A 20,919-nucleotide genomic window follows, 5' to 3' on the forward strand; every position below is an offset into this window, starting at 1 on the left:
GTGCAGTGCGCATGCGCACTGGGCGAGCCGAGATCGGCGGTCCAAGAATGTGTGACATCCCGGAGGGCTATCAGTCTCCCGGCTGGGGAGTCTAGGTTCCTTTGCGCTACGGGACACATGGCTACATCTGTTAAACGACACAGTGCGAACATATCGGCATTTCGATCGGTGTGAGGCGGAGGCTCATCCCCGGCGGTGCCCCCCACCCTCCGGCCCATGGGGGCCCTCCGAGCCTGCTCTGCAGCGGGACAAGGCGTCTTCCAGTCAAGGGAATGACCCGACGATTAACGGGCAGGAAAGCAGCCCTGCTCTTCAGCCCACCTTCGTTTATCTGGGAGTCAGTACTCCTGACGGGCTTTCCTGGTGCCTCAGCGGTAAAGAACCCGGCCTGCCAATGCAGGAGAGGCGATTCGATCCCTTGGGTGGGGAAGATTCCCTGGAGAAAGAAATGGGAACCCACTCCAGTATTCTTGCCTGGGAAATCCCGTGGACAAAGGAGCCTGGCGGGCTACAGTCCATGGGGTCGCAGAGTCGGACACGACCTAGCGACTAAACTGCATGGAAGGATACTGCAAGTCTAATAAGGAATTACGATTCTTTCCTGCCTTCCCCCCGTCACCCAGCATTAGGTGGTAGTGCAGGTGACTCACCCCAGCTGTGTAGAGGGAGGGAGCGCAGGCTCACCTGCTTGCAGCCAGAGGGCGTCCTGGGACCCAGAGGAGTGGGGCTGGGCTCTCAAAGTAGGGGCCGTCTGGTCCTGAGGACCCAGGGCCTCCTGCCTGTTGCCCCCCCACCCCCTCCCTCACAGCCAGGCTCCTGCAGATGTGAATTGCCGGTTCCCAGGAGCAGGGAACCCAGGGCCCACGCCTGCCCAGGGTTTCTTTTTGGAAAGGGTTAAACTTACTGGATATGTTTCCTACATCCTTACCTGGGGCCAGGCATTGTACTGAACGCTCCCATGGCCTCTGCATCCACAGTACCCTGCCCAGTAGGTACTGTTTACAACCCACATCTTGTAATTATGGAAACTGTGGCTCTGGGCGGAGGTGTCTCTCCCAAGGTGACACACCTAGTGGAGGGCAGAACCGAGAACTGCTGCTCAGACCCAGATCCTAGCTTTCCATCCTTCCTGGCCCACACCCGGCCTGCTCTGCTTTCCCAGCCCAAAGTACCGCAAAACTTTGTACTTTATTACCGCTCCTATTACAGCAAAACAAAAGGGACATTAGAAGTGGCAACAAAACACAAGTCAAGCACTTCACTTCTGTGACCCACCCACTCCTCAAGGGGAGTGGGGTGAGGGGGGGCAGGGGGCAGGCAGTGCTAACGTCCACCCACTGCGAAGACCCACCTTAATAACCCCAGGCTTCAGCCCCTCCTTGCCCTCAGGTTGCCCAGTCTCTCTTAATTTCTACACATGGGGAAGACGCTTCCATTTCTAGTCAAGTGACAAGGTGGAGGAACACACAGCCTAACAAAGCATGTGTGGTTTCAGTGGGTCTTTTTTTTTAAACTTTTTTATTTAAATAAGGAGAATTCTTTCATATGGAAAGAGCTAGTACAATCACATATTTGAAAGGAGAAACAACAGGTACTGAACCGGAGGGAAGGGTGAAGGAGGGTGTCACCATGGCCTGGTAAATCCAGGGTTCCATTTTCCCATCTAAGGTAAAAGCTCCCCCAAACCACATAGAAACAAGCTGCACATTACACCTTTTAGCCATCGTCTGCCCTTTCAAATATCTGGTCTACATGAAAAGACAAAGAGCGGAAAGGCCAAAATAAGATAAAAAAGAAACAAAAACAAAAAACAACCCTCTCTCAACAAAAAAACCCGAACGCTTTTCACTATGCAAGGCATGAGGTCGAAAGCTTGGTGTGCAGGACCCCCTTTTCACAGTGGAAGGAGGTCATCCACAGAGAGCCTCAGCAGAGAGTTCCACTATGAGGCTTTGTAACATGCTGAAGGCAGGGCCTCGGGGACACTGATGCCTCTTGGAGGTCACCTAATTGGGGTGGAGAAATGGTGAACGGCAGGATGGATGCGCCTGGAAGATCACTGGCCAGATATGCACTGGTGGTCCCGGTGGAGGGCATGGCTGGATGACAGCGTCTGACCCCAGCACTGAGCTGCTCCTGTCCTGGTGATGTCTTACGTCCGGTTCACTTTTCAAACTGGAAGAGCCAGCTTTCTGAAGTCTGCATTTCCCAGTCATCACAGAACAGTACTAAGTTCAAGTACCCTAGCATCCTTGGTGCTCAAAGGCCATTTCCAACAGACCTAACCCAGGCCAGCTCTGCAAGAAGAAAAATGGGACAAATACAGATTTGAGAGGTAACGTGCAGCTACTCGACGGAGGGGAACCACACAGGAGGGAGGGGGCTTCAGCCGCTGCCCCCACGCTGCCTCAGCAGGCCAGTTCTGAGACCATGCCTGTGAGTGCACACTCAGCCTCCACAGCCCTTGGCAAACCTCATCAGCCGTCCAGAAGGCAGATCTACAAGACAGGAGGGTGAGGGCAGAGCTGGGAAGAAATGATGTCAGAAGTTGCTGCCCTGACCATGGCTTTGGAACCGGACTGACCGATTTCTCTGGGTAATAGTCATTCCTTAGTTTTCTCCCTGTAGGAACCTGGAGCCCAAAATGTAGGAATTCCAAGTTTGAAAACAGTAACATTGATTCAAAACAGGAAACAAAAACCAGACCAAATACAGCTGGCAAAGAAACCTTCAGGGAGTGGATGAGGCTGCATGGGTACATGAGCTCACGCTCTTGGGTTTTACCACATAGAGGAACTGATGCTGGACGACACACAGTACTAAAGGGTCACTGGTTGCAGAGGAACAGGATGCATCATTGGCGACCAGGGTGGAACAGCCAGCATGGGAAAGAAGGGTAATCTGAGTAGCTGAAGGCCAAGTGAGAGGGCTCTGACCCCTGACCCTGCCCAGGAGCAGAAACGTTGAGTGCTAGTCTTTACGTGTCCTGGCTGGTCGACCCAAGGCTTTCTGGCAGAGGCCTCTGTGTGGATTTGCACTCTGAGGATGGGGATGTGAAGGCAAAATATGACCCCAAGTCCTATTACCTGGAGATTGGCTCTAAAACCACATGAAAGGAGAGAGACTGCCCCCCAAGACATCTCTGCACTAATTACTGCATTTCATCAGACCAAGGAAGGGATGGCGTGCTGCCCGCCATCTGCCTCCAGAGTTCAATGTAAAATCTGTGTCTCACCCAGAAAGAGACTGCAGCTTGGGCACACAAAGGTGGTAAACGCACTGAACTTCACATGCAATTTTCCTGGCCTTTCCTGCACAGAATAATTCAGACATTATATATAAATAGAGCAGTGAAACATTTACTTCTTTTTCCACCTAGACCTACGACATCAATACATATAAATAAATTCTAGTGTTTTGTTTTTATTGGGGGTGGGAGGAATACAGGGGTAGGTAGAGAAAAGGGCTGGAGAACAGGTGACCCTTTTTTTTTTTTTTCTCAAACAGGAAGTATTGTCACTCTGAGGGCAGGTTCACCTGAAAGGACACATCTTAAAGAGTTTGTAACAGCATCCAGGCCTGTCCTGCTGAATTTCAAAACGAGAAAGCCTTTTTTCCTTTTGACCATGTGCACTGGAATCAGGTGTGAGGGGTCTGGCCACGTTTCTGTCTGTGAGTCTGAGGCCCCTGAAGGGGCCACCGGAGGGGAGGGGAGCCCTGTCTCAGTGGGGACAGTAGCCAGGCGCTTGCAGGGGAAGGGAGAAAAGGGCAGGTGAGCACACAGGGAGCTCCGTCCAGGGGCAGCCCTGCAAGAAAGGACTTCAGAGTAAAGATTCCGGGGAGGAAGGAGAAGAAAAAACAAAAAAACACGCCAGTGAGAAGTAAGGTCTGAGTGGAGGCAAGGAGGGGAGTGCCGGACACCACTGATTAAACGCTGAAACCCTGCACCTTTTGCCAGAAGCCTGTTGTTCCCACACTTCCTTAAAGCAGCGAAGAGCAATGAGTAACTACAGCGGTTCCTAAGGCCCTTCTTTCGCAGTGTTCCGCACTAGACAGAGCCTCGAGTCTCAGCCCGAATAGCCGTCACCACCTGGGGCAACGCTGCAGGTGGACCCTGCGGGCCATGCCGTCTCCCTGCTTCCCATCCTCCGAGCCAAGTCTTCCCCAGACCTGCCAGCAACAGCAGGTTGATGAGCGCTTAGTTCTCTCAAGAGCATAGGCAAAACTTCAAATTTCCCCTCACCTTTCCTTGGAATTTAGGATGATTTCCTTCTAGTTCTTATTTTAAAAGCAAACAGAGACCTAGCGTAAAATGTCTCCACATTTGGAAGGCAATAGCTCTGCACATGTTAAGAGGCTAGGCAGGCTGTTTTGGCAGCATCGCCAGCCCTGCACTCGCCCAACTCCCCTTGGGCCCTGCTCTGGCCTCTGGAAAGACTGGAGACCCCACTGCCCCCTTAGGCCTCTCCGGCCCCACAGCCTGGGCCTGCAGCTGGGAGGGGAGAAAAGGAAAGCAGCAAGCCCTCCCGCCTCCTCCCAGAGCTCAGGCCGAGGCTACAGACCCGACCACACCCGTCACCTCTAGTGACAACGGTCTAGGCGCCTGTCGCCACAGAGGACAGCGGGGTTTCCAGTGCCGAGCTGCAGGAGAGGTGGATGGACAGAGGACCCAGAGAGACAAGGCAGCTCGGAAGAGAGGGGGCATGAGAAGACATCAGGCCCTGTGGGTGCAGCAGGCACTGATAGGGGGGCAGGGGGGTGGCTGGTGCTGTCAGCTCGCACTGCCCTGGTCAAGACAGGAACACACCACTGCCTTTTATTTCCATGATTCACCTCAGGTTCCCAGCGGTCAGTGTCCCCACCAGCTTTAGGAAGAGTCTGAGATAGAAGTTCTGTGTCATTCTTAGGCTAAAAACATCAGTGTCAATGGGCTGACCATAAGCTCCCTGTGGTCATCAGCCCAGAGGCTGGAAGCCATCAAAATGCCAGCCCATCTGCCCGCTCCCCGCCCCCCGCAAGTCACTGCTTCCCAAGCTCAGGAGCAGTGTCTGAAACCACTTCTTTCTGCAAGTAACCAGCGGAGAGAGAGCAGGAGAGGCGTGCTCCCAAGCATCACCCCTGCCGGTACTGCAGTGACCTACCACATCGAACAGGGGAGGTGACAGGAGGAGGTCAGGGAGAGGGCAGCAAAGGACAGATAAGAGTCTAGCTATACATAGCTTGTGTTTCTGTTTTCTTTTCCTTTCTCTTTTGTAAAAACCTGTAGCTGCTTTTTAAAACAAAAAGCCTCAAACTAAAACGGCCCTGCTGCCAGCCCACGGTGCCCGGGGACGGGAGGCGGGGAGGGGAGGAAGCGGGAGAGGGCGGGGTTAGTCTGCACGGCATGACGCTCGGTCACTCTGCGGTCGTGATGGAAAGGAGACGGGAATGGAGTCGTTTGCTTGTTCGTTTCGTATTAAAGCAAGCAGGTCAATGCCAGAGATCCATGGGTACAAGCCGGTTGGACAACGGAGCTTTCGGGAATGGAGGAGAGAAGGGAGATCTCGAAGTCCGGGCCAGGCAGGTGGACAGGGGATCCCTCGGCGAGACTCCCCAGCGACGGGCGGCGGCGAGGCCAAGGGCAGAGTCCTCCCGGGCAGGCCGGGCCCAGCCCCTCAGGCCTTGCTCTCCTCCACCTTCACTGCCCGGGGCTTGATCGCTCCGGTTCGCTTCAGCGGGGAAGCGGCTGAGGGAGGCTCCTGCAGCTTCACGGCTCCCAGGCCGGGCTTTTCATCCACTCGCTGCTTTGCCTTTGGACAGATAGACAGAGACAGAGGAAGTCAGCCTTGTGCGGACATACCTGCCAGGAACCATGGCCCCACCACCTGCTTCCTGCTCCTACGTCAAGAGGAAAGCTACCCTAAGAGGCCCATCTTTCAGTCAAGGACCAGACTCAGAAATGCCTCTCCTGGGCAGGACCCTGGCCTGAGAAGGCTCTGCTCCCTCCCAGGGCGCTGAGTGCAGTGATTCAGAGAGGCAGGAGGCCCGGGTCCCGGGGAAGCATCTGTGCCGCCCAGGGGCCTCTGCAGGAGTGGCCCACCCAAGGCCACCCCAGGGACCTTCTCAAATCAGCGCACCCCAGCCTGTGCTGCAGGAGCGGGGGGCCTCTCAACCAACTCAGCCTCCCAGATCCTCAACCCTCCCGACTCCCATTTTGTGGGAGCCTTTCCCCAAGCCCCTAATGTGACCTCCAGAGTCACAGCCAGGAGCCACTTACGCTGCAGCTCTGCACAGTGAGGGGTGTCACCGAGTGAGCAGCCTGGTTCTGCCCCTCACACGGTGGTGTGAGTTCTCAAGGAAGCTTTAGAAGCTCAGGCCTAGCAACTCAGAGAGTGACCCTTGGGGAACTGAGTTAGGAGAAGTGAACTGAACAACAGAGCCTCTACTTCCACCAGCCAGGAAGGCTGTCTTGCTAACATCCCACACCTGACTTGTCTGAGCTCTGGAGCCCGGTCACATTTTACAGGAGTGAAGAGATCGTGCCAAAGGCAAAGATGCTGAGCCAGCCCTCTCGTTATAAACAGGAGAATGTCAGTCCATCTAGACCCCACCCGGCCAAGAGAAGAACGAGACACAGCACTTACTAGGCCAGCACACACAGGCACACACGCCAGGCGCATACGCGCCCGCATACCCCCGGCTTCTAGAGCTGACCCCCGGGCCTAACCGGGTCCCAGTGCCTTCACAGCCCAATTGCTACGGAGGGAGAGTCCCCCTTCCGGCGTGACCTCCTCCATGGAATCCGCATCCTCCCTTCTCAGCAGGACAAGGAAGGATCCAGACGCCCGGCAAAAGGAGAAGCGCCTTCTCCAGGAGGGACGCAGGCTCCCAGCGCCACTCTCTAAGCGCCAGGGCATGTCTCTTTCTAAGAGGAGCACGCAAACAGGCTGGACAGTCCCTCCTCTTTTGGCACTTGGCGACGGGCCTAAGCATCCGGGGCTGGAGGGTCTGGAAAGCCATCTTCTACCTGTTGAACGTAGTGTCCCTGCACAGAGCCCATGTTAACTGCTGATCCAGAGGGCTTCCCACTGGGGCTAGCAGAGCTAGGCCTGAAAAAACCAAAGGAGGGGGTGAGAACACACGCGTCACCACGGAAATGGAGTCAAGCCTCCATCGGAGGACACAGACCCAGACAGCCAGAGCACAGGGGGCGAGGGTGTCGCCACGGGGCCCTGGCACCTCCAACCCAGTTCACAGGGACACACCTGAGGGGCGGTGGCCAGGTCCCACCATGGGCAGACACCGACCAAAGGACAGTCACCAATCGTCTCTCAGGTTTGGAGGGTCTGGACCAACTTGATGCTCCAGACAAAAGGGCTATAAGACCTGATACATGAAGGGACTCCCTGGTGGTCCAGTGGTCAGGACTCCGCTTTTCACTGCCGTGGATCTGGGTTCAATCCTTGGTCAGGTTATTAAGATCCCACAAGCCGACTGCCACGGCAGGTACATATGTGTATATATAATTGATGAAATAAATAAAAAATAAAAACGAGCTTAAACTCCAATAGGAGTTTAGACTTTAAAAAGAAGGGAACTCCCTGGTGATCCAGAGGTTAGGACTCAGTGCTCACACTGTTGGGGCCCAAGTTCAACCCCTGGCTGGGGAACTAACACCCTGCAAGCTACACAGCGTGCCCCCCCCCACCAAAAAAAGCCTGATACATGAGCTATGCCAAGTATCCTTCTGGTCTTCATTTGGGAAGTAGAGGGTAGTGGGTAGCAAACAATAATACCAGAAGTAATAAAAATGTAAATCATCTTTCTACATGTGTACCACTGATAGACAACTAGCTCCAAGGATGTTAATTAACCAGGTGCTGTGTGGCAAAAAGGGCCTCCCTGGGGGCTCGGTGGTAAAGAATCCGCCTGCCAATGCAGGAGATGTGGCCTCGATCCCTATGTAGGGATGATCCCTTGGAGAAGGAAATAGCAACCCACCACTCCAGTATTCTTGCCTAGGAAATCCCATGGACAGAGGAACCTGGTGGTCTATAGACCATGGGGCCACAGAGTCGGACACCACTTAGCGACTAAATAACATGTGGAGAAGGATTCTGTGGTCAAAAGTCATGAGAAGAGCTCAACAAGACCCCCTGAGGGCCAGGGGAATGTAAGCCCTCTGCTGAGGTGCGCCCTGACTCCCCAGCAAGCCCTCCCGGGCTCACACCCCCCTGCCAAGTATCTGGTCAAGGAACCCTTCTTTGACAGGGCATGCATCCGAAGCCCTGTCTCCAGAAAACTTGGGCAACACTGCACTATAAACCACTCCCATTCTCCCAACCCCACTAAGACACCAACAAAGGCTACCAGCTACGCTTGTCTTTTCTAAGCATTCTCCCAAGAACAAAGCCGCTGCTGCCATGCCGACAGCGAATGGACACAGGCGACTCTTGTTACGTGAGCGTGCCTTTTCCGGGTTTGCCTCCAAGGAAGGCTCTCCAATCAGATGGGATAAAACCTGCCTGTGGCAGCAGGGGAATCCCTTTGTGTCTGAGCTTCCTTTTTCTTACCCAAACTCACTGTTTGCTGCTGCTGCCCACAGATACTTTTTACAGGTCTATAGTTTTGGCCTGTATGAAAAATATGCTTGAAAACAACAAGAAAAAAAGTCAAGCCGAGAGAGTGAAAATAAGAACAGGAAAGATAACAGAAACAGGGGGCGACTGACAAGAACCCCTTTCTCAGGAACTGCATGCAGCTGGAGGACTGACGTGCAGGAGGGCGACTCGGCCTCCACACTCCGGGTCGAGGGGGCAGGCGGCTGGCTGTGTGGGGGGGTAAGCTCAGCCATAGCTACGCGGTCATCTCGCATAGGCACTGCAGGTCACGCACACCAGTGTTCCTCATGGGCAAACAGGAGGGAATTCCAGGAACCCTCTACGGTCAACAAGAGTCGACTGTACCAACCCTTGGGCCAGACCCCAGAGTGTGGGGCCTTCCCAGCCAGTGCAAAAGCTGTCAGAACTGGACGCTCCCTAACTTCCTAACATACTAAGAACTGCTGACCCTTGAACAACTGCACGGAGTCCACTTACACGCAGATTTTTTTCAATATACACCTACTACATAGCCCACAGTCGGCTGAATCCTCAAATATGGAACCGTGGACATGAACGGCTGTGAAGTATGCTTGACTTCTCAACCGCATGGAAGGTTAGCACCCCTACCCCCTGTAAGTTCAAGGGTCAGCCATAACTCAGCCCATGGCTTACATACACCAAGCCCCCTCTGAATCCAGCAAGCGACCTGGGACTAGAGGTGGAGGCGGATCCAGAGGAGGTCCACTCGCGCCCTCGAGCCCAGAGCAGCAAGCCCTGGTGGGTCAGAAGCCCACGGGGGACATGCGGCCTAGGGAGAGGAGTCCCCGCTGCAGAGTGCGCACCCCCATGCCAGGGAGTCTTTTATGAAGAACCTGGTGAGAAGGCTGCCAGTAGCCAGGGTCGGCCCTGATGTTTCCGTGACATCAGCCTTTCCTCTCCCTATCTCTCCACAAAGTTCTCTGGCATCAGAACAGTTTATGATAAAAAAAGCAGAACCAACCCCGAGTCTCCTGCATCCCCGCACTGCAGCTTCCTGGTGACAGGTGGGCTGACAAAGGCGACCCCACCTCAGCGCCCTGCTCTCCCAGGGCCCATGACTGCGCCTTGAGGGCTCGCTGTGAGCACCCAACCCCAGGGTGGTGCTTTACCTGTAGGTCTGCGGTGACGGCACGGAGCCTCCTGCAGGAACATTCTGTTTACTGTCGGCAAAGTGGAAGCCCTTCATCTCCATCTGAGAGGACTAGAGACGCCGGGAAGGGGAGCGACAGAGTCACAGCAGGGCCCTGGGGACGGCTGCCCCCACACCACCACCCTGGGCAGAGCTGGGGCTGCGGGGTGGGGGTTGGGGGTGCCACGAGATGAGGAGGATGGACACGCACCACCGAGGCCGCCCTGTGTGGAACCTGGAGCTGGCAAGGGCTCTGGCCCCCGGACCTCAGCAGCAGCCCCTAAGGCCCTCCTGACCCGTGCACCCAGGCCTGTCCATGCTGTAGTGACAGGTGAGCAGGAGCTCCTGCCTTGGGACCGAGAGGACTTGGCAGAGAGCAGGAAGCCAGCCATCTGGTGAGGCCCAGAGCCTCCACGCTGCACGACAGCTACGGCTCCTGACTTACAAGGAGGGTCCCCCAAGGCCAGGACTCCCCCGCCCCGCATCCCAGGATCATAGCAAGACAGAGTGAGCCTCACCTCTCTGCTGGTGTTGAGGATCGAAGGCTGGGACCCAGGGGCGAGGATCCTGCGGGGGGCCCCGACTGAGAGGCTCTGCGCCTGGGGCAGCTGGATGGACTGTGGCAGGAGCAGGGGCTGCTGCCCGGAGCCGTACCGGGGCAGAGGCAGCTGGGAGCCAGGCAGGGGCATCGTCAGCTGCTGGACAAGGGGCACAGTCAGGAGGATGGCACGCATGTCCAAGAGCAAGCCCATGTCACACTTCAGGGTCTCTCATTCCAAAGGAGGAAGCAAGGGCCCCCCTAGCAGAACAGATTCTTGACAGACTGCAGCAGCAATCACCCTAATTTTGCACTCTCGGGAGAGCAGGAGAAGAGAACCACAGGCTGGCTGCAGGGGTTGAGGGGAGGGAGAGAAAGGTCAGCGAAGGCCAGAGACCTCCTCCTAAGCAGTGGCCCAGCGAGTCCCCCAAAGAGGAGAGCTGGAGAGCAGCTGGAGGGCTGTCTGTGGGCCCTTTTGTGGCACAAAAAGGCAGGAGTCCCTTATGCTTTGCCTCCAAAGGCGACAGAAAGCAGCCGGGGTCCAGGGCTTAGGGCTCCCAGTGTCTCTGGGTCCTTCTGAAGGCTATTATGATAGGACAAGGCGGGGACCACCAGGCCCAAGGGAATGCTCCTGAAGGCTGGAGCGAGGTGTGAGAGAGCAAGGAGGTGGGCCCGGAGACCCAGGAGGGGGGCCGGGGGCCCCCACGTGTCGTCTCTCAGTCCCGTCCCTCTTCATCTCCTGCTACTGAGCCCACAGTGGGGGTCAGAAGGGCCTACTGGGGCCGCGTCACTGAGACGAGTGGCACTCGCATGTGCCCTGGGCAGAGCCCTGATGGGGGTGAGGGCGGGAGCGGGGTAGACAGGACGAGAAAGGCCCAGACTCTGAATACTTTTCAGAGGTACAGCTGACGGAATGGGCTTAGGCATCAACAGGGGCTTGGGGGGAACAGAAACAGAAAGATGACCCTGCTGGACGTGAAGTTTGCTTCCCTTAAGTTTGAGATACTGTGAGTTGTGAGCAGAAATGGCGGGCAGCTCACTGGGTATGAATTCAAGTCGAGAGGCCGGTCTGGGCTGAAGACAGAAGCAGGGAGAGCTGCGCTGGGATGAGGCTCAGAAGCACAGGTCTAGACAGAGCCCAGGAGGCACACTGACTTACTGCCAGGGGAGGCGAGGAGGAGGCGGCAGAAGGGACGGAGGAGGAGGGCCGCGGGGAGGGCAGAGAGCCAGGGGCAGTCCCCGCAGCCCAGCGAGCCTGACCCCTGGCTCAGATGCTGCTGACCGGGCAGGAAGAGGAGGGGGAAGGGCAGGCTCAGTAATGTGGGGCGGGCTGATGCCCTTAAAGGGTTTCCTTTGTTAGAAGAAAGTGGAAGACAGGGTTGCCTGGGGATGCGGCCGAGGGTGGCAGGTGCTAATACATGCTAGGGCAGCACCCGGGTGGGTGAGGACGGCTGCCACCCTTGCCCCAGGGCCCTTCCTGGCCTTCAGAGATCCTGGTTACGAACTCACATTTCTTTGTGGACACAGGAGGAACCGTCAAGGTGGGGGAGAAGGCAATGAAGAGGCGAGGTACCAAGACCGGGAACTGTGCGTCCAGGGAGGCTGTGCGTCGGGTGGGGGGCCCCTGTGTGAGTGCAGGGGGCTGTCTGGAGAGAGCTGTATTCAGTCTGAATCCAGCCACTGGGAACTGTGCATGCAGGGGGCTGTGCGTTGGGTGGGGAGGGCCCTGTGTCTGTGGAGGGCCATCTGGAGGGTCTGTATTTAGCCTGAATCCATTCACAGGCAGAGGCAGAGACAGGCCAGGGTCTAACCTGGGTGAGCACAGAGGTGAGGGTGGGAAGCTGAGTACAAACGACAAGGAGTGGGGAATTCCCTGGTGGTCCAGTGATTAGGACCCCACGCTTCCACCGCAGACTACACGGGTTCAATCCCTGGTTAGAGAACTAAGATCCTACAAGCCATGGTGCACCCCATCCCACAACGAGTAGGGAAGTAGGAGGGTGTTAACAAGTGGTTGGAGGTAGTTGGTCACTAGAAGGAGGGGGTGAAAAAATTCAAGGTGGTGACCGGGTAGGACCCTTAAGCCCAAGACGATGGGAGAGGTGCAGCTGCGAGCAGGGACCAGTCCAGACCGTGGACTGGTGAGCGGAGCCCCGGGGGTGAGGAGGCTGCAGGAGGGTCATCCACAGAGACGTCCGCCCTGCCAAGAACCACACGGGAGTGGAGCTGAAGACTGATCCAGGGGCCAAAGGAAGGGAGTGACCCTCGGAACAGTCTAATGTGCCCAGGGGCCAGGGGCCAGGAGGACATGGAACCAGAGATCCTGTCACCTGGCGCTTGCAGCACACGGTGGGTGGGAATGAGGCCAGGGTTAGAGGGTCTAGAAGCACGAGTGAGCACGAGAGCGGACCCTCAGCACCCCTGAGCCCGGGTAGTGGGAGAGGCTGCAGGAGAAGCGAGGCCTCGGAGCTGTTCATGGTGGGTGGAGGAGCCGGCCCAGGCCTGAGCCCAGGCACCAGTCCCAGCGGCCATGAGCCGCACAGAAGCCAGGGCGCGTCAAGAGGAAGATACGAGGGGAAAGGGTCATGAAGAAAAGAGACCTGAGGCTTGGAAGCGGGCATGACTGATTTCCTGACCTGCGGGAGCTGGGAGTCCAACATCTGGGAGGCGCCGAGCCCGGCCGCCTGGCTGAGCGGGCCCTCGTAGACCAGGGCTTGGCTCCCACTCATGGGCTGGTAGGGAGAGCCGGACTGGGGCTTCACCATCTCCAGGGGCTGCATGCCAGGGAACGCCGAGTAGGGGGCCTTCAAGGCTGTGCCTCCGGAGAGGATCATGGTGCTGGGCGGTGACAGGCTGGGGTGCATGTACACCTGAGACCTGCGAGAGCCAGACGGAAGGGCAGGTCAGGCACGCGGCTGCGCCAGCTGCTCTAACCTCAGACCCCAGGCACTTGCTCCCACACGGGCTCTTGGCTCAGCCCCAGGGGTTCTGACTCAGAAGCCTGGGATGGGGCCTGAGAACCTGCATTTACAGCAAGCTCCTAGACGCTGCTGCTGCTGCTGCTAGTCTAGGGACCCCAGTTTGAACATCACCGTATTAGGCAAACATACAGGCTATATGAGACACAGGAAAACCTGTATGATGCCAAAAGCACAGGACAGACACACTGAGTGCGCGGGCCGGGGCGGCAAGGAGGGAGAGCAGGGAGGGGGCAGGAGGACGCGGGCACAAAAGACAAGGCTGGGCCGTGGCCTTGCCCACAGCACGGCTCACCCCCGACTCCCGGCCCCCTCGGACATGCGCGCAGCAACCAGTGGCCGAGGGACCAGCCCCACAGACTGGGAAGGCCGGAAGCCCTGGGGGCAAGCCACCAAGCCCCCCAAACCCGGGCATCTCACCTGAAGGGCTGCAAGGAGCTGAAGATCTCCTGAGACTGGGAGACGGGCAGCCCACCCCTCAGTCCCAGCTGGGCTTGAGCTTGCAGAGACGTGTGAAGGGAAATCGGGATCTGCTGGGCAGCGGCAGCCTGCAGACGGGAGGCGGGCGGTCATCGCGCTGCCCTGAAAGCTGCTTCTCACAGCCCGCCACTGGCACCCCCTCACCCCCACCCCGGCCCTTCTCCCCGGGGCAGCCGACACCGCCCTCAACGCGAACTCAACAGTCTGCCTGTGCTTCCTTCCTTCTCGGGAGCGAGCAGAGAACTGGCAGCAACCCCAAACCAGCACAATCGTCCCTACACTGGACCCTGCACAGTGGGACAAACAAGTCCGAGCTCCACGGCCAACAGAGGTGGGTTCAGAAAATGCCACAGACAGAGGAATATGTGCGGTATGACCCAATTACGAGACCTTGCAGAACCAAACGACATAATGTTTAAGGATGTGCTCTGAAAAGACCAGGACGGGCCGTGTCCTCTGCCCCTGGGGCGGCGCTTCACCCTGGTTTCTGCAGGCACAGGACCCCCCGTGGAAGGCCCAGCACCGGCTTCAGGAGGAGACTCCCACACGCGGCCCCTGGCAGCACAGCAGTGTGCCCACTGTGCGTGAACATAGACACCTGCTCACTTCTACAACTACCTCTTTCTAACGCATCCATGCCTGGGAGTCTAGGCCTTTCTTCTCTTCATCAGAAGGATACCTGATCACCAAAGAGAATTCCATTTCAGTGAATTCCCCAGCTAGGGTGCAGGAGGGAGAGCGTCAAGAAAGGAAAGCTAAGTGGTCCAGAGCACTCAGCTCTGTCCCTCCTCCTCGGCTCTCACGTGCTCACTCAGTAAACAATACCTGGCTGCTGTAACGTGCCAGGCACAGGGCAGTAACGTGAGGGGTGCGAAGCACGAGACAGGGAGGGAACGGGCACGTGAAGCAGCCAATCACGCCCCGTGCTGCGCCCTCCCCCGTGTCCCTGGGTCGCCGGTCTCGCTGGCATCACCTGTTGGAAACTCTGCTGCTGAGGTATGGTCTGAGGAACCAGCCGGGGCTGACTTGCAAACACATGGCCATCCAGGTAGAGAGGTGGCAGGTGGCTGCCTGGAAACAGAATTTGAGGCAGGGGAACAGGATCGTCTCACTGTCCCAGAAGGTCCAGCGAAGCGGTGGGGGAGGGAACGTGGCAGAGCTGGCCCCGGGCTTCTGGGCAGCCTAAGGGGAGGCACCGCTGCAGCCGGCCTCCCGCCTTGCCCACCACCCCGCACACCCAGGAAGGGCTCAGTCATAAAGGAGGCTGCCATGGTCTCTCAGTCACGTTCCTCTTCATCCCCCTGCTATTGAGTCCACAGTGGAGGGTCAGAAGGATCTATTGGAATCGCATCACTGAGACGCTGGCAGCTGGGCCCCCTGAATCCCCACGGGCTCCTTCAGGCACTGACACCGTGACCAGGACAGTGACAACTGGGGTAAAACTGGCTCCCGCTTATTGAGGCTCAGTTGATACAAACCCTTCCCAGGTGTGAGCTCATCTTATCAGCATGGTGACCCCACACCTGGCCCTCACGACCCTGTGCTACTTCACAGAGGAGGGGGAAAGGCTCAGACAGCTACTCATGCGACAGAGTCTCTGCTGGGGCCTCTCTCCAGGAGGTGAGAGAGCCCTGCCGAGGTCACAGAGTCCTGTCGCCTCCCAGGGTTGGAGGCCAAGAGCAGCAAGTGCCAGAGACCAGAGCACACAGGAATCCGTGGCTCGCAGCCGGGAACGCGCCCCTTAGGCCAAGGCAGGGAGCGCTCAGGGCTACAGACCCTGCATTTCCCTCGAGGCACTGGAGCAGCGTCCCTGAGCTGGGCCAGGGGAGAGGTACCTGGAAGCGATGCAGAAGGTGCAACCGAGGCCACGGGCACGGGGGGCATGGAGACGCCGCCAAAGGAGCTATAGCTGACCCCGCTGGAGGCCCCCCCGGAGGATGCGGGCTGCAGGCCCGAGCCGGCGCCTCCTGGCGAGCTCTGCTCCGGCAAGCTGGGCGAGTTTTCCCAAGCCTTGCGCGCAGACTCCATCTTCGGAAACAAGGAGGCGGGGGAGATGGAAGTTACCACCCAGAAGGCAGGGGGCGGTACAAGCTAAGCCCCGGGGTGCGGGGAGCGGGTGTGCTAGGGTGGGCTCTGCTTGCTCTTGCCCCCTCACAAGCTGGGCCCCGAGTTACCTTCAGAGTGAGGTCGGCGGTGGGGAAGGACATGTGGGAGAGGCCGATGGCCCTCTGGATGTGGTGGTCCCGCCGCAGAATGGGGATGCTGGGGGCCAGCCCGGCCTGGAGGGAAGGACACGGTGGGACCCCTGCAGGCGGGGGAGCCACACCCCTCCTGCCTGGACCCAGCCTTCCAGCAGGGCTGCCATGTCTCGGCAACAGAAGCACAGCTGGCAGCCAGCATGCAAGCCCCGCTGCACAGCATGGAAGTCCCAGTTCCTGTCTCAGCCCCTTCCCCCAAACCGTGAAAAGAGGCCCTGAAAATATGGTCAGAAACCTAGTGCGAGAGCCCCTTCCTGCCGTGCCCAGCGCCCACCTGCAGGTCACAGGATTTCTGAGAAACTGCAGAGTAAAGAAACTTTGTTTATTTAGCACAGCATTCTCAAACGTGTGTGACCATGGAACCGGGAGAGTTTCGACTCACCAAGTGCCAAACACACCAGACCTTAGGAGTTACACCACTCCACTTTAAGTGCACAAAGCCAGGGCGTGGAACAGCTTGCCACGCGCGTGGAACTAGAGACAGCACCAAGACACAAACCGAGCTGGGTGGTAGAAGCACAGACTTACATTACTGGCCAATGCGTCCTGAAGCTTGACAACTGGATTCCCCGCGGGACCAGAGGCAGAGCCGGGCTGCAAGCTGAAATCAGAGTCCTAGGGAAATAAAAAGGGGGAACAAAGCACACAGAAATCACCTTGGCTCACCTTCTGGCAGAGACACACACGAAGTAGACCCATAGCCTCAGCAACTCAAGAAACCCAGTATGGGACTTCCCCGGTGGTCCAGGGGCTAAGACTGGGATCCCAACACAGGGGGCCTGGATTCAGTCCCTGGTCAGGGAATTAGATCCCATATGCCACAACTAAGATTAAAGACTCCATGTGATGCAACTAAGACCTAGCACAGCCACATAAATAAATAAGCAGTATTCACCACATGAACAAAACAGCCAGCTGTTCCCCGACAGCCCCCAAGCAAGGCGGCCATCCCCTTCTCTGTCAGGCTTCCTGCTTGGTCTGAGAACCTGCCTGGCACTGGCAGGGAGACAGGGCCAGCCCACAGCAGCTCTTCACCCACGATGCCACCCCACAACACCCTCTGGAGTGCTGCCAGCACCTACCACCCTGCTCCTCTAGGAAAGGCCCCTCCTCCCTCTCCAAGCACCAGAAACGGGGCTTGGGGGGCGGTGGGTAGAAGAAGCACTTCAAGCCTCACCTTCGGATTGACTCCAAATTCAATGGGTGGCACCGGCAGCACAGAGTCCACGTGAATCTCCACCCCGTTAACAGGGGGAACCACAGCCCCTTGCAGCCGTTCGGCCCCCTCGGAGCCCTTTCTGTTTTTCAGAGAGCGCTCATTGCCGATGGGTCCTGGTCTGTGCTCCTTGCTCTGTCCGGAGCCTTGTTCTGAATCCTTGACAGAAAAGCAAAGAGGCTAAGACACACAGCCTGGAGTGACCCTGACCTCTAGCTTCCAAGGAACTGAGAGCCAAAAAAGAAGACAAAAGACACCAGCCCTTGTGCCTAGCCTGGCCCCTGAGAGCCGGGCTCCAGATTACCTTTGGCTCTGACTGCTTTTGAGTCTGCTCCTTGTGGCCGTCGGCCTTGGGCTCCAGGCCGGGCCCGCCTGCCTCCTCGGGCTTCAGGGTGCCATATGGGGAGCTGCGCTGCGAGGAGGTCGCTGAGGACTCTCGGGACTCGGCGCTCAGGTCAACACCGCTGTCTCCCTGGCTGCTCTTAAAGCCCTGCTGTGCAGGACACACGGCCAATCAGCACCTGAGTCCCGCAGAGCGAGACCTGGGGGATGACATGTCTCCCGGCCAGAGCCTGTGATCCCCAGTACATGTGGGCCCCTGCACTGTGAGCACGGCCAGACGCCAAGAAGCCAGGATGGGTACTCCCTGGCCATCCCCTCTTTCTCCTTCCCACACACCTGAAAGCAAGACTGGAGACTAGCAATGAGCCAGGCTCACCGTGAGGCCAGGGAGAGCCTGGGTGGCGGCCGCGACGGCCCTGGGCTGTGAGCACATGCTTGGTGCCTGGGGGCCACTCACCTCAGCAGAGCCAGGCTCAGTGCTGGTGAAGGCAGTGGCAGCTTTGGTCCAGGAGTCACTGGTCGAGGCCTGAAGAGGGAGGGCTGCCGAGGAGGAAGACAGAGTCAGGACATCAAAGAGGAGCCACCAAGCCAGAAACACGACCACGGGCAGCTCGCACAAACTCGTCTCCAAACCACCTCCCTCCTCAGTCTGACACCTTCACTCGACTTCCCAATGTCCCCAGAAACATCTCCATAAACGCGCCTCCCAAGATTTCATGGATGATGAGCTCCAGGTAAACACACCAGCAACTTCTCACTCATAGGGACTAGAGCTCCGTATCACTGCCTCTGCTGTGGTAAAGCTTTTTTCACATAAGCCAACTATTTATTTCTACAAATTGGCATCTCTCTACAAGTCTTTGATGGAGAAGGCAATGGCAACCCACTCTAGTACTCTTGCCTGGAAAATCTCATGGATGGAGGAGCCTGGTAGGCTGCTAAGAGTCGGATACAACTGAGCGACTTCACTTTCCCTTTTCACTTTCATGCACTGGAGAAGGAAATGGTAACTCACTCCAGTGTTCTTGCCTGGAGAATCCCAGGGACGGGGGAGCCTGGCGGGCTGCCGTCTATGGCACAGAGTCAGACACGACTGAAGTGACTTAGCAGCTTAGCAGCAGCTACAAGTCTTTAAACAAGTCAAGCTAATTATTACCCAACTGTTGTTAGCTCAACCATTCTTAAGAATCCAACAAAAGTCACGGACCCTGTCTGTGTGCACAAAACCTCCCAAGCTCTTTTCCAAGATCCAGGGCCCTTCTGAAGCCATCCACACACCCCTGGTCTGAGCAACCACAAGACATTGCACAATCCAGGAGGGAAAGCCTTGATGGCCAAGGGCAACTCCTGAGTTGGTCCACCCTGCTTGACCAAGCTGGAAGGTATGTATTTTTGGACATTTACGCTGTGACACCCACCACTCTCACAGAACCAAACTGACTGATACCAAAATTTACTAAAAGGCTATTTTACTTTCAATCAGAGTTGATAATTTCCCAATATTACATTGAAATGTGTTAGAATCAAGGTTTTAATCAGAAACATGAAGACAGGCCGTGTGGTAAAATTGAGACAATCAGGCTCAGAACCCAGGCTCTTGGGTGTCTGTCACGTGGCTCCAGAGTTGTCACTTCACTCCGGAAGCCTCCGCTGCTCTGAATAAAAGAGCTAGCGATGGATGATTTCACCAAGTTCCTGCTGCCCGCCCTGCAGGGCCTTGCCCAAAGCAGGAACTCAAGAACAATCTGCTCAAATGGTTTTGTATTTCAAACTGAAAGATTATCAGAAAAATGCCACTGGATAAGAAATTTTCTTAGCTTCAGGGAAACAGGTTTTCTATAGATTAAGGGACACCCTAGCCTGGTTTCAAGTCTAAGACAACATTTGGAGAGGAGTTGACAGAAACCTCCTTCTGGCAAGGAAAGGGCGCACAGCACAGACGGGAAAGCTCTGGACTCCTGTTCTCCCAAACAGGCATCTGCTCCTCGCCCGCAAGGCAAGAAGGAAGGATAGCTGACGTGGGCAACAGTCAAACCAACTCCTGAGCGACCTCGGCCAGGCGGGGTGGGGACCACTCTTTCCTGTCACTGGATGCGGAATGCTCTGCTCGCCACCACGCTTCTGGCAGGGAAACTTTGACATCTGCTCAGAGGCTGCAGCAGCACGTGGTGCTCAGGCGGCATTAACCCCAGACAGAGGAAGCCAGGAGACAAGCAGTGCTGTGCCTATGCTCATGGCCCCAGGGCAAAGCCCTCCCTGAGAAGGGCCCCAAGCCTGGGAGGCGGCCCGAGGGCCGAACACAAGCTCTTACCCTGGCTGCTGCTCTCCCAGATCTCGGTGCCCAGGCTGCTGCTGGGCACAGGCCCATCGCCCTGCTCCAGGCACAGGTTGTTCTGCTTCTTTGCAAACCGAGGAGGAATTCGAGAGGAGAGACTTCGGCCTTTGACAGGAACCTACGGAGAAGAGGGTGATACGGTCCAGCCTCGATGGCAGACAAGAAAAATGAGTTCCCCCCAGGAAAACGACTGTGGGCTCCAAAACCACACCCAGAAACTGCTCCAGAGAATTCACCAACCGTCGGTTAAGACCTCAACCACGCGGGAACTGCAGTGCCGACCAAACCACCCCTGCAAGTGCTCAGTGGGTTGAGATCTGAGACCACAGTAGGAGTAGGCTGGACTTCAGGAGCTAACAGAGGTCTGTGTCCTGCTCAGCCCGTTTCAGCTGGTGTCACCAAGCATCAGTTACTCTCTGAGACCAGGGAAATCACACCATCTATCCCATGGAGCACAGTGACAGTGGGCCCTGGGAGGAAGCACCTGCTGACAAGCATGCCTTTCTTCCTCTCCCAGCCCGAATTCAGAACACTCTGACGCCACAGGCTACAGGTGTCCCTGCGTCCCAGCCCCGTGCCCCTCACAGCGCGCCCCGTGGCCCCTCACAGCGCGTCCCGTGGCCCCTCACAGCGCGCCCCGTGCCCCTCACAGCGCGCCCCGCACCTGCACGGCTTGCTCCTTCTTTCTCCTCTCCTCCTCCAGCAGGCGGCGCTGCTTCTTGGTCAGGACTTCAATGAAGCCTTCGCCCACCAGAGAGCCCACCTCACTCTCTTCCCCAGGGCTGGATCCGCAATTTTCAATGATGGCATCTGAACCAAGATTCACAAGGAAGAGCAATGGTTCCATTTACTGAAAGCTAAGGATAACCTAACCCTACAGACACCTGATATCTAAGCACTGAGTCAGCTCAAAAGGCCAGGGGCTTAGCTGGCTTGGGCCTCAGCATATTCACCATCACCAGGCTCTAGGAAACCCAGTGAGGATTTCTACACCCTTCTCACAACCCTGCAATGCACTGTTA

The 20,919-nt window shown here is 57.0% G+C and overlaps 1 protein-coding gene and 2 non-coding genes across 3 annotated transcripts in view; all 3 read right to left on the reverse strand.

Annotated features, from left to right (window-relative positions):
- Nucleotides 1-1,532: 1,532 nt before the first annotated feature.
- PRRC2B (proline rich coiled-coil 2B) overlaps nt 1,533-20,919 on the reverse strand; it is an 85,099-nt gene continuing 65,712 nt past the window's right edge. Inside the window, exons 18-32 of the mRNA XM_068988187.1 lie at nt 20,562-20,707; nt 19,874-20,015; nt 18,020-18,102; nt 17,525-17,713; nt 17,182-17,379; nt 16,533-16,619; nt 15,921-16,025; nt 15,582-15,774; nt 14,720-14,817; nt 13,687-13,814; nt 12,925-13,165; nt 10,269-10,445; nt 9,731-9,822; nt 7,007-7,088; nt 1,533-5,789 (exon numbers count right to left, since the gene is read on the reverse strand). Coding sequence (XP_068844288.1) covers nt 5,655-5,789; nt 7,007-7,088; nt 9,731-9,822; nt 10,269-10,445; nt 12,925-13,165; nt 13,687-13,814; nt 14,720-14,817; nt 15,582-15,774; nt 15,921-16,025; nt 16,533-16,619; nt 17,182-17,379; nt 17,525-17,713; nt 18,020-18,102; nt 19,874-20,015; nt 20,562-20,707 — 2,096 coding nt within the window. The 3' untranslated portion in view covers nt 1,533-5,654. The remainder of the gene's footprint in view (nt 5,790-7,006; nt 7,089-9,730; nt 9,823-10,268; nt 10,446-12,924; nt 13,166-13,686; nt 13,815-14,719; nt 14,818-15,581; nt 15,775-15,920; nt 16,026-16,532; nt 16,620-17,181; nt 17,380-17,524; nt 17,714-18,019; nt 18,103-19,873; nt 20,016-20,561; nt 20,708-20,919) is intronic.
- Nucleotides 11,001-11,084, reverse strand: LOC138093804 (small nucleolar RNA SNORD62). The gene has a single exon (XR_011146154.1). It is a non-coding gene; the product is annotated as a small nucleolar RNA SNORD62 (small nucleolar RNA).
- LOC138093796 (small nucleolar RNA SNORD62) lies at nt 15,020-15,105 on the reverse strand. The gene has a single exon (XR_011146153.1). It is a non-coding gene; the product is annotated as a small nucleolar RNA SNORD62 (small nucleolar RNA).

Source organism: Capricornis sumatraensis, chromosome 1 (genome assembly GCF_032405125.1).
Source record: "Capricornis sumatraensis isolate serow.1 chromosome 1, serow.2, whole genome shotgun sequence".
Taxonomy (NCBI): Eukaryota; Metazoa; Chordata; class Mammalia; order Artiodactyla; family Bovidae; genus Capricornis; species Capricornis sumatraensis.